This window comes from Glandiceps talaboti, chromosome 1 (genome assembly GCF_964340395.1).
Source record: "Glandiceps talaboti chromosome 1, keGlaTala1.1, whole genome shotgun sequence".
NCBI classification, from domain to species: Eukaryota; Metazoa; Hemichordata; class Enteropneusta; family Spengelidae; genus Glandiceps; species Glandiceps talaboti.
The window spans coordinates 17,174,225-17,187,295 of record NC_135549.1 but is presented as its reverse complement, the minus strand read 5'-3'; the positions used below and the strand labels follow the sequence as shown (position 1 = coordinate 17,187,295).

The following is a 13,071-nucleotide window of genomic DNA, read 5'->3' as shown; positions in this document are numbered from 1 at the left end:
CAGACATTAGGCATTCCAACATCAAAGCCTTGAAGGTGACGGGTGAAACTTACCTTGCCCAAGGCTCATAAAAGACAGCCAAATAAATCATTAGAGAGAAGGAAATAGAAGTAGGCAACAACAGTTACATATATCAAGTAGCTTTATAACCTAGAATTGACATCAAGGTTCTTAGAAAAATTAGCAATGATGCCAAAGCTTCATTAAAACTTAATATGAGAACCTATAGCTGAGCTTAAATCAATTTCACTCATCTGGCACTGGGACAAAGATTCTAAGAAGAATAGCGCCCTCACTGGCCAACAATATTATGGGGCTTTTTTTATGTCAAGTGATATCAAACTAAGCAAATAGAAACAAGTTTGACGTCATCAGTTGCTGTAGATATGTTTTGAAGCCCACTTCATGCATTGATTTGTGAAAGGTACATGATATATGTACATACACTATATGGTCTGTGTCTGTAAAACATAACACATGCTCTGCCTGGTCTGCTTTTGAAATCTTGTTACTAAATAACCTAACACTAAAGTTTTATAAAGAGTCATGAAAAGTAACGTCTGACTTTTCCATTTGTTGTGATTTTCAGAATTTGAGCAAAGCAGTAGAAGAGAAAGGCAGGAAGGGCTGAGTGGTTTTGTTTTTATTGCCATTGTTACCACCTAGAAATCATCATGGTACAGCGAAGCTGGTGGTTGAGGATATGTCTTTTATCAACTCTTTCCATTTTAATCCTTGCACAAGACGATGAGCCTCGTAAGTATGGTTTCACTTATCTTCATTATACCCTGTTGCCCCTGACAACCAACATCCAAGCCGATTTTAATTACTACATTTAATAATTTGCATTTTAAATTTTAGAAAAGAAGTTAATGATCTAAGAATTTTTGTATAAATATTTTTATCTTTTATTTTTATGCATTTTTTTTTATTTATTTATTTTTTCTGTTATTAATTTATGTCTTGTTTCGGCAATTAATAAAATAATAATGATTTCTACCAGTACCAAGGTGTAGGTCTAACATTGCAACTTGAAGGAACCTCCATCTGTCAACCCATTCCAAAGGTTAAGTTTAATGAGAGGGGCATGCCAAATAAGAGAAAATTATAAAATTATGAATTATTATTTTTTTCCAGAAAATATCTTCTTTTCATATGTTTTGATATTGCCATAATTTTTGGTATTACAGCTGATTTTTTTATTCAAATTGTAATGGAACAACCATTAAAAATTTCAAGATCAATTGAACGTTTCAAGTTCCAAAGCTCAACATTAATATTTGTAATTCGTATTTAGAACCAAATCGTGAAATATATTAGCGTGGCCACTTATGTCTACGCAATTGGACTCTGATGTAAAAATGTTCTATCAATCAATAGTGTTCCGTGTGAAAACCATTCCAGACAACTTCTGTGATGGAAGTACATTGTGTATTTCATTTGCACATGGCATTTTCTATTCAGTAGTTGAGTTTAGTAGTTAACCTGGCCTCTGTCTGTGAAAGGTTACGTATGTAGTAAGTGAAAGAAAATTGATTACCAAACCATCTGTTATCAACATGTGATGTTTTAGTAGATGTCCAGTCCATAATAGACTGGATTAATTTCTACTCAGACAAATCTATCTTTTAAAATATGGTTGTTTCATTTTCAATATTATGTACTGTTGAAAACTTTTGCGAGATGTTTTTTTCCAAAAGATGTTATTTGAAATGTATGACAGACATTTCCTTCTGCTGGAAAGTGTCCTGTGATGTATATATACTGGTAGATTTTGGTGCATATTCACAGCAGACATGTTAGAAGCATTATTGTGATTGAAAATATCTAATTTAAACTGTCAGTGAATTACTCATTATGTTGTCACTGGACATTGAAAATACCAGTATAAAGGAAACCTTACAGCCGAGCAAAATGTCTGTTAGTGTACAATATAAACATTATTATATGTATCATGTATCTTTTTCTCCCTTTGTGGTAATCCAAGGTGTTACATAGCAACCATAACCATAGCAACCATCCCACATTGTGATCACATTGTGCTAGATGTCACTACATACACATTATATATAGAGACTGGCCTGATCATTGTTGGAGAAATTTATCAGTCTCTTGTGGGACGTTTGTACCAGAATGCCTAAAAACAATGATATTCCAGTCTTAAGACAATTCTTCATATTGTAGAATGTCGTTTTAGAGTTACATTTCACCCCACATTGCATCACATTACATTACATTGCAGTACATTACATTTTTTTAATATGTATATATGTGTGTAAATACATAACTTTTGCTGCTTTCTTCAACGCTACACTTTGCAATTCAACTGCTATTTCTCCTTTAGTTGTTGCTGCTGCTACCGCTGTTGGTATGTTCTATGTGCGTGTGTTGTCCTGTGGATTTGCCTTGATTTGATGAATAACATGAGATCACTTAGCTGATGAGAAAAGCTAAGTGGTCCAAGTACTACAACTTTTACTCTGTAGTAAATTATCACAGGACATAGTTTGATGATCAGCAAAAATTGAAAAAATTTCAATCCTAAATTTTCATTGACATCTCGTCACAGTCCTGATCATGTTGACAAGGCATCCCTGAAAATTTTGGATTCACTTCCAAGAAAATTTGTTCGACTCTGTGAGTAGCAATTTTAATTTGTGACTGTGAACCCTGAGACCCCAAACATTCATTTTTTTGTGGAAATTGAGCAGATGGTGGAATTAGTGTTGGATCACACTAGCATTCACATGTGTATCATTCACATGTGTATCAAACCAATAATACATCATTTTAAAACAGAATTTTTAAGGAATTGAGGTCTTATCACAAGTTACTAAATTATCAATAGACTGAAAAATTTGTTGTTTTTTGCAGTCAGTATTATTGCTACCAAAGTAGTTGTAAACATAAATTGCAAACAACAAGGAATGTTCAGTGTACAAACATAGAGAGATGACTTTCAGTTTGTATCAAATACGCAGTGTGTAATCCAAAATCAGATTGTTATTAATCATAGTTCCATAAGTTAGTGAGTTACGTGACTTTTTTTACTTAGCACCCAATTATTCACTTGGTCTCCTCTGAGTGATCACGTATCTTTAAAGTGGACATCACTGTCTATTGTATTGGATAGTGTCATGCTATTTACAGGGGCACAAGCTGAGTTTTTACATTTATGGGCCATGGTGTAGTTTATGCTGCATATTTATAAGGTACTCACACAGGATCACACTTTGCCACCACTTGCAATGAACTAAACTCAAACCTGGTATCAAGAGATAATTTCTAAACGATCTGATGACATAATTTATAATGTGTATCAAAATATGTTCAAGAAACCCCTACTATAAAATCAACTGTTCTAACAATATCAGAAGCGGTATGCCCTCTAATGATAGCCAAATTTTGTTGTTTTGGGCCAAAATGATAAAAACAGGCATTTCTTGTGAGTCGCCACATAGAAAAAGATAGGAGAACACCAAATTTTGGTGAGTCACTAGAAAATGTGTGCGTCTGTGGCGCGTCAAATTGGCTTAGAGGACACACTGGTCAGAAGACAATCATAATGTTATAGAAAGAACACATCAACATTAAAATCATTTTAAAATAGTTCAATCAAAGTTATTACGTCAGTATTTTCACTTGAGTAAAAAAAAAAAAATTATAAACTCAGCTTGTGCCACTTTAAACATTAGTCCTTCACAAATATTTTGTAGAAATATAGTAGTACTTTATTCCATTCTTCAGTGTTCAAAACTTTTTTAACAAAAGTAGAGATGAGCAGTGCTTACCACAATCTAAAATATCGATAAAAGTTTTAATATGTAATTTCTTTTTCTGATCATATAACTGTTAGGTCTTTATCTAAAAGAAAACACACAAATACAGTTTTCAGTATTTTGTGGTCTTTATTTGTGAAGTTTTTAATTTATTGGAATATATTAAACATAAAATAATCTGAAAGTATTTACCACCCAGACATATCCATGTTGGACTCCAAGAGATAAAAATAATGAATGACCACAGACATTCTTTACAGCAGTTGCTGAAAGAAAAATAATTCAATAAATGTATGTATAAAAAATTATTGCCATGTGTAATAAGTTGAGACAAGTGTATAAATAAAGATGTATGGGAAAGAATATAATTTTAATGGCATTGAAAGTATTGTTCATGAAACAATATGAGGAATATTTACAATAAGAACTGCTACTACGCCCTCTAGTGGTAGCAAGTGGAAAAAGTTGGAGGTGCTAGTCCAAAGCTTTTTATTTGTAATAGGCCAAAAAAATGAATTGTTTCTGGTCAGCGAGCGCATCGCTTAAATACTCTCGCATCGATCTTCCTTTTTGTTCAACCCATGCTGTCAGCAGATCCAGGCGGAAAACAGAAACATAACCCTACAATACATTCATTGCTGCTTCAGTGAGGACAACTGCAGAGCCAATCATGAACAAGCAAATGACATCTGCCCCACTTACACACTTGCTCTGAAAATCTAAAGAACAGTAACTGTCATAAATAGTAGATTGAGTGACAGGTTTGACGATTAAAACAACAATAAAAATGCGTTGTCACATCACTTTTAAAAAAATGTCTGGTCCAGAAACAATTCTTTTTTTCTTTTTTTTTTAGGTATTGGGTAACAGTTTCATAATAACAGTTGTATGAAATTGGTTAAAAATAATTTTCAGAAAAGATATGAGTTGTTTTCATACAGGCATGTGATTTTGACAACAGTTTTATGTGATTATCGCAGTATATGGTGGCAGTACTTTGAATGGCACTGGCTGCAAAACATTGCGAAATTCATACTATATATTTCTATATATATGTTAATAATACCAGTCATACATACATACATTGAGTCATACCAAATAAAACCCATATGGTCCCCTCAGCTCTCATAAACATAAAAAATTCAAACATTTCACCTTCTGTTATTTACTTTTTCATAGTAAATGATTATAAATATTTCATGTATGGATTTCACAAAATGTAAACTATAATTTGACATTGATTATCATTAATTATATTATTATTTTAAATTATGTTATAATATCATGTCAGACTATCATATTTTCATTTTTATTTATGATTTAGAATGAGACTTTTTCAAGACTTCACTCTCAATTATGTTTTCCCCTTTTTTTGTGTGTGTCATTTTGTATTGTTTTTGCATGTGTTGTATACGATACATGGTGATGCGTTTACTGCTTTAAATTACAAGTGGCTGTTGCAGTGTCTGACAAAAAGAAAGGTAATGTGTAAGTTAATTTGTGACTGAGGTCTCCAACCGTACTGGTATTAACCGTAACGTACCGTACTCACCTTTTGTTCATGTCTTGTGTGTGTGTGAAGTCACTGTATCTATGATTACTACGCTGTCTTTACCTTGCTTGCTTCTACCTTCCTCCTGCCTTTCCCATTTTTATGCATTACTGGATCACACATACTACAGATCAAGCTTTGCTTGGTAAGTAAATGCATATACAAAACATACACTCTGTCCGAAAACCTGAACTCTACAGGTCAAAATTGTGTGAAATTCAACATTGAAAATTGAATTAACTTCATTAAGAGAACTTGGTAACAAAAAGTATACCTATACTAATATAAGACCATAAGAATGGTCAAAACATAATAGTGAACAGAACAAATAACACTACCGTAATAAACAGACAGACAGACAGACAGACAGACAGACAGACAGAAAAATATACCCTGTACTCAAATCTGAACTCAGTGGAGGAAACATATGTTAACAAATATACAACAAATAAAAACTAACAAACTAGCCATTTGTGTATCAATTGGTAAGTATTTCAAGGAAATATTATGTTTTGAAATATTCAATAGAGAGAAAATTTAACAAGTTTATAAACATATGAACAAACTAAAGTAATAATCAACTAAAATACTCATAAATTGGTAAGTTAATGGAATAAAATATCAAGATATAATATTAATTAGTAATAAAAACTTTCATTAACAACCCATGTCATTTTTGAGAAGTTTTTCATGACAGATAAATGTAACCATCTTTAAATGTGGGTTCATATTACTAAATGGATGTTTAGGAGCATTTTTGCATTCTTTTCTTTCACAAAGTAAAGTTTACATGTAATAATAAAAATAATAACAATCATTGTATTGGTCAAAAGAAGTGAATTACCACCTCTCTTGAAGTCTATGTAAGGAATCATTGTATTGGTCAATAGTGAATTACCACCTCTCTTGAAGTCTATGTAAGGAATCATTGTATTGGTCAATAGTGAATTACCACCTCTCTTGAAGTCTATGTAAGGAATCATTGTATTGGTCAATAGTAGTGAATTACCACCTCTCTTGAAGTCTATGTAAGGAATCATTGTATTGGTCAATAGTGGTGAATTACCACCTCTCTTGAAGTCTATGTAAGGAATCATTGTATTGGTCAGTAGAAGTCATTTACCACCTATCAGACCTTATATAACTAAGTTGGAGCATGCTATGCATTTGCATCTATATCCAGTTTATGTATCAAGTTTATGTGGCATTTCCTTGATGGGACACAGCATTTTGTATACAAACACCAACAATTTCAAACTCAAAATAAATCACAATAAAGATGTTCCACACAGCAGCTGGGATATGGAATCAGACAAGTTGATTATTTGTATAGTAGGAAAGTAAATAATTGAAGCCAATAAAATCATCAAGTCCTTGTGTAATCATTTCGGCAGAAGCCTATATCTACTGCATTGTAAAAATTTGCATTGATTTGTCATGTGATTAAGTAAGTACAGGACCCTACCTACTGTTTGTGAGTGAGTGTCTCTATTATAATGTTCATTTGGGGTTAAACTAATGTTGACCTTTGTCAGTGAAACACCAGACAAACCCTGTTTCCACTATAAATCAAACCAGTGTCATCATCTGCTCAAAAGAGAGGAAAAACTGAATGAACAAAGCCTTGATTATTTAAGAGATGTACTTGGTGTTAGTGATGTTTTTTTTTAATACACCATATTCCAGTTACCATTTTGCTGTCATATTTGCAAAGAAATGTCTCAAGAGGTGTGCCATAAATCACATGGCCAATGCACAAAGGCATCAACAAAATGCAGCTAAAACAATAAAGTTACAAAAAATTATGATACTTTATCCAGGACTAAGTTAGCTGAATGCCTTGAGAATACAACAAACTTTTGCTGCGAAACACTTGCAAATTATAATCAATGAAGGAGGCTTAGTATAGTCCTAATTTCTGGTCCAACAGCTGCCAACAAACAGCACTCCAAGTGGCCAAACTTTGTAATCTTTTGTTTTTCTGATAACTGGAACGTGGTGTATGTAACCCATGACAACTATAACATCACACCTTTAAAGTAAACAAATGATTTTGTATTGATTTTGTAGTACTTTTCATCTTGTGTAATATTAAGTTCCAAGTTCATAACACTTCTATTTGTAATTTCCTCGTATTTCACTTCATATTTGATAATCCATTAAAATGGGCAACAAGCCCTGTAACATTCCCTGTCAAGTTAACAATAATCCCATCCCTACAATATTAATAAAACCTATATTACTAGTGCTTCAGAGATGTACTTTTCAGAATTTTCACTTTGACTTTGATTTGTTATTCATAGTATTTTAATACAAGTAGTCATAATACCTAGATGTGAGCTTTGTCTCCAACAAATACTTATTTAATATTCAAGGCATAAACAAAAAATTGTGTGGTTCCGATTACATTCAATTTTAGAATAGGTGGGGTAGGTAGATTTTTTATGTATTCATTTTTTTAAATTTTTTTTTGCATATTGTGAGTGTCTAGTTCAGGTAGTTATGTTTTCCGTGTGGTCTCTGTGTTATTTATTTCTTCCCATCAGATGTACAACCATTACAGATTGGAAGAACAGTTTTATATTGTCTTTTTAAGTTGATATCAGATTTCGCATCCAATATTTCTTGCAAGATTTCACAATTTTCATGCTTTTATTTATTTTTTCTCGAATACATAAAAAAAAAATGTTTAGGGTCAGCATGAAAAACTAGGTGGGGGGTCAGGTAAACCGGAACCAAACAATTTTTTTTGTTAGTCCTAAGGGTGATTGTACATTATTCTATGTTTCTAATGACCCAGCCAACCCTATAGTTCTTCAATTTTGCGAAATAAAAAATATTGACGCCCTCTATGGCAGATTAGAAAAAGAATTACAACCTTACTGATTGTATGATGGTGACCTCACAAGTACGTATCTCAACAGAAATTGTTGTTTATTGCTGAAATACGGGAATTTGACTCAACTATATGCTTCACAGTTTCTTTCTGATTTTAAATTGTCGTTTCTAAGTTTGTCAGACAGTAAAGTATGATTATGAAATGAAGGTATCACCAACACATACTTTTTTTAAATACTTTTTTTATAACACTATGTATGTTCATCATGGAAGAACTGTGATTCATACACAAGTTCTCTCTTCTTCCACTTTTGATTGAGAAACAGACAAGTTTTGAACAAGTCACTTGTCCTTCTTCATTGTCTTACTAAATCTGACATGGCCACCTTTTCACACCCCTGGTTACTCAACACCTGCAACTTTGGATCAATTTTTTTAACCGACTGACCCATCATTTTTGAGGTGTTACGATGAGAAATATAGAATTTCATGTATGAACATCCTTATGTACTTTACGTATGAATAGTTTGTAATTCATGTTATTGTTAATGTGTAAGCAATATATATTGCAAGCATATTTTGTGTTATACAACTTCTAACACTTTTATATATATATTAATGGTTATTAAATATCCATGTTTACAGTTTAACAATTTCTTTTCCATAATGTAATACTGCCCTCACAGTTGATGACGTCATTCAAATGTGCTGTCTTTCATGTAATTTCTATACACCAGCATTTTATTGTAATACAGTGTAACAGCATTGCAAATCAGCTGAAATGGCCTGTGCAAACACTACTTAGGAAATAGCCTGCCATAACAGTGAAACAGCAGTGCAAATCAGCTGAAATGGCCTGTGCTAACACTACACAGGAATTAGCCTGCCATTACAGTGAAACAGTATTGCAAATCCGCTGAAGTGGCTTGTGCTAACACTACTTAGGAAATAGCCTGCCATTACAGTGAAACAGTAGTGCAAATCAGCTGAAATGGCTTGTGCGAACACTACACAGGAATTAGCCTGCCATTACAGTGAAACAGTGTAACAGCAGTGCAAATCAGCTGAAATGGCTTGTGCTAACACTACACAGGAATTAGTGTGATATAACCGCAAATCAGCTGGCACAGCCTGTACTAACAGGGAATCTTATAGAAAAGCTATAAGCAATAGCTAATGGTTTGTAATGTTATCATCATCAGCCACTGCATTGCTGGTACATGAACACCATGATATAATTTTTAACTGCTCTTACTCTTAGCCCGGGTGAAGGAGAAATGTCATCAAGATTCCTGGACTTCCTAAATTAACAAATTCTTTAAAACAATAAAATTAAATATCCATTAATTGGCAAACTTTACTAAATGAAAATAATAATGTTGATGTTTTTGTCTGTCCCTGTGTGTGTGTGTGTCTTCCAGTACCAGTTGTTAACATTCTCAGCTGTCTGTTTCATTGATTGTGACATTTTGTTTTATTTCATCACAGATTTAGCGCCACCTAGCATTACAAAGCAACCCCAAACAAACATAGTTGTGGATGAACGTGAACAAGAATATCCTTTGGAGTGTGAAGCAACAGGAAACCCAGCACCTACGTAAGTTATCGGTGAAAATCTAAAAACTTTAATTTCAGACGGGGAATTTAAGTATAGCTGTCAGCTAGACTGAGAGATTTGTTACTATGTACACTTTTTAAAGGCCAAGTTTGTTGCAGAATTAAACTTGAAAGTGTGGAAAACAGTTGTCTGGCAAAGCTGTAGAACAAAAGAATGATCCTATGTAACCTTTCTGTCACGACTGATAAGATAATGTTAGAACTGTGGATTGATTCCCAGGTCCTTTAATCACATCATTCAACTAATGGTTGACAGGGAAGCTTATGCCACTCAAGGAAATAAAATCATTTTCATAAACTATTGATTCTGGAAAGTCATTTCATGAGTTTACATCACCTTCAATTATTTGCGATTTCAGAGAAACATCAAGTTGATCTTGTGCCTTTGTAGGGTATCTTTACTATGGGCTATTGCATCATGGGAGTCTGTAGAAATAATGTATTCAAGTTGCACACTGAATATTTGTGAGTCTTGAGGGCCTATACCCCTAACAGTGTAAAACAGTTCTCATGAATATTCACAGACACATTGATAACATTCGTATTATATGCAAAATAAATGGAAGCCTTTAGACCAATTAGAATGTGATACAGGTGGTATTGATAACATTCAAATTATGTGCAAAATAAATGGATGCCTTTAGACCAATTAGAATGTGAGACAGGTGGTATTGATAACATTCAAATTACGTGCTAAATAAATGGATGCCTTTAGACCAATTAGAATGTGAGACAGGTGGTATTGATAACATTCAAATTACATGCAAAATAAATGGAGGCCTTTAGACCAATTAGAATGTGAGACAGGTGGTATTGATAACATTCAAATTACATGCAAAATAAATGGAGGCCTTTAGACCAATTAGAATGTGAGACAGGTGGTATTGATAACATTCAAATTACATGCAAAATAAATGGGGCCTTTAACCAATTAGAATGTGAGACAGGTGGTATTGATAACAATCAAATTATGTACAAAATAAATGGATGCCTTTAGACCAATTAGAATGTGGTGGTATTGATAACATTCAAATTATGTGCAAAATAAATGGAGGCCTTTAGACCAATTAGAATGTGATACAGGTGGTATTGATAACATTCAAATTACATGCAAAATAAATGGAGGCCTTTAGACCAATTAGAATGTGATACAGGTGGTATAGATAACATTCTTATGTCATCCTAAACTGTACAGATATGTTTGGAAAAAAGATGGTACAGTCTTATCAACAGACCGAGATTATGAAGTGGATGGAAGAATTATTAAACTCCTGGTGGCAAGTGACAGGAACCATCGTGGAATATATCAGTGCTTTGCAAGAAATAGCTTTGGTACAGCATTGAGTAGTAAGATTGATTTGAGAGTCAGCTGTAAGTATATTGATTAACATTGTTATTTGTTACGTAGTGAATGTCTTATCATTCATAGAGTAGTGATAACATATTGCAAATATCTTTGAGTAGGTGCAAGTGAGAATGATCAACAATGCAAATTGGTGTTGGTAAACCAATTTATCATTTTAAAGTTTGTTCAAAAACAAAATTGAAAATTGTTACCAATTTCAGTGTACACTTTAGCAGTTATTGTAACCGCTTCACTTTTCATGCTACAGTCTTAATAATCACTGTAAATAAAACTTTGTTCTTAGTTCTGGACAGGTTTGCACTGGATTCTGCAGGTGCTTTCAATTTTCGAGTTCAACAAGGTGCCAAATTGCCATGCCTCCCACCTCCTGGTGTGCCAGAGCCTAGAGTGTTCTGGAGTAAAAAGCTACCTGAAAGTTTGCAACTGAGTGAACGTGTTGCTGAAGATCCATTGGGCAACTTGATATTCTCCAACGTGGTGGCAAAAGACAGTGCTCAGTACTTTTGTAACGTCATCCAAGATGGATACGGTGAAATTAAACAGTCTCCTGTATTCAATGTTACTGTTGCTACAAGTAAGTTACCCTTCTATCAGATCCTGGCAGAGCATCCTCAATAATGTTATCATGTATTCCTATAGTTGCTTTCAAAATCTGTTGCCATATATTCATGACTTCACAGAAAGGATCAATTTCACAAGTACCCCCACCCCAATCAATTCAGCAGAATAACCCCCTCCCTCCCCATCTGTCATAGTTTCAAAAGTACCCCCACCCCAATCAATTCAGCAGAATAACCCGCTCCCTCCCCATTTGTCATAATTTCAAAAGTACCTCCCCCCCCCAATCAATTCAGAATACCCCCTCCCTCCCCATCTGTCATGCAAAAGTAACCCACCCCAATCAATTCAGAATAAACCCCCCCCCCCCATCTGTCATGCAAAAGTACCTCCCCCAATCAATTCAGAATACCCCCTCCCTCCCCATCTGTCATGCAAAAATACCCCACCCCAATCAATTCAGAATAACCCCCTCCCTCCCCATCTGTCATAGTTTCAAAAGTACCTCCCCCCAATCAATTCAGAATAACCCTCTCCCGCCCTCCCCATCTGTCATACAGTTTCAAAAGTACCCCCTCCCATTATTCAAATGTTTAAACCTCTCCTACCCCATTCCACTTCCTCTCCCACCCCAACTCCAACCTGTCCATATGAAACACTACATAACAATCAATGTTGTGGACCACTGGCATCAACTATATTGTCATGAAGCCTTATTTAACCCTGTCTTGACCTTTGACACTGCTTTGACCTTTTTCTCGAATTTCACCATTCAGCTACAAATATTAGATCAAACTTTGTATTGAATTGAATTTTTTTTAAAGACAAAGAAACCATTATCAAAGTTGAATATAACCAAATATTGCTTACATTTTGTCATTATTAAATGAGTCAACAGAGTAGGTGATTTTGTTGTAATTTTCCAAAAAATACATCCTAACTAAACCTCCGTATCATGGTATTTTGTGCATCTGCACATCTGATACAATATAATCATTCACATATACCAATTGTCTTTCTATGTTTTACTCTGAACAAAGAACAATAATATGACTTGGGACAACTAAACACTAACAAATAAATCGGCTGATGTACAAATCTCTTCTCTTTTTTTTTATCAAATTGTTTTTCTCCAAATCTCACATGTCACACATGATCACATACCCTCTATTTCTTTGTATCATACTCTTTCTCTCTACATAATGCATTCTTTTTTACAATGGATTCAGCAGCAAGTACGGGTTGTATTGACCACATTTCAAGCTTAGCTAGCTATATATCTTTAATACTATCATCAGTCATTTTCAGATCATTCATAGACTACATTTTGTTTAATACGTTACACTGCACTTGGTATCCCA

At 33.9% G+C, this 13,071-nt stretch overlaps 1 protein-coding gene across 3 annotated transcripts in view; it reads left to right on the top strand.

The window, feature by feature from the left end:
- The window catches only part of LOC144440915 (neuronal cell adhesion molecule-like), an 81,895-nt gene that overhangs the window by 34,442 nt on the left and 34,382 nt on the right, over positions 1-13,071 (top strand). For all 3 annotated transcript variants that reach the window (XM_078130376.1, XM_078130384.1, XM_078130392.1), the window contains 4 exons: positions 590-756; positions 9,658-9,766; positions 10,982-11,157; positions 11,436-11,726. In XM_078130376.1, the coding sequence (XP_077986502.1) occupies positions 675-756; positions 9,658-9,766; positions 10,982-11,157; positions 11,436-11,726 (658 nt within the window). In that variant the 5' untranslated portion in view covers positions 590-674. The remainder of the gene's footprint in view (positions 1-589; positions 757-9,657; positions 9,767-10,981; positions 11,158-11,435; positions 11,727-13,071) is intronic.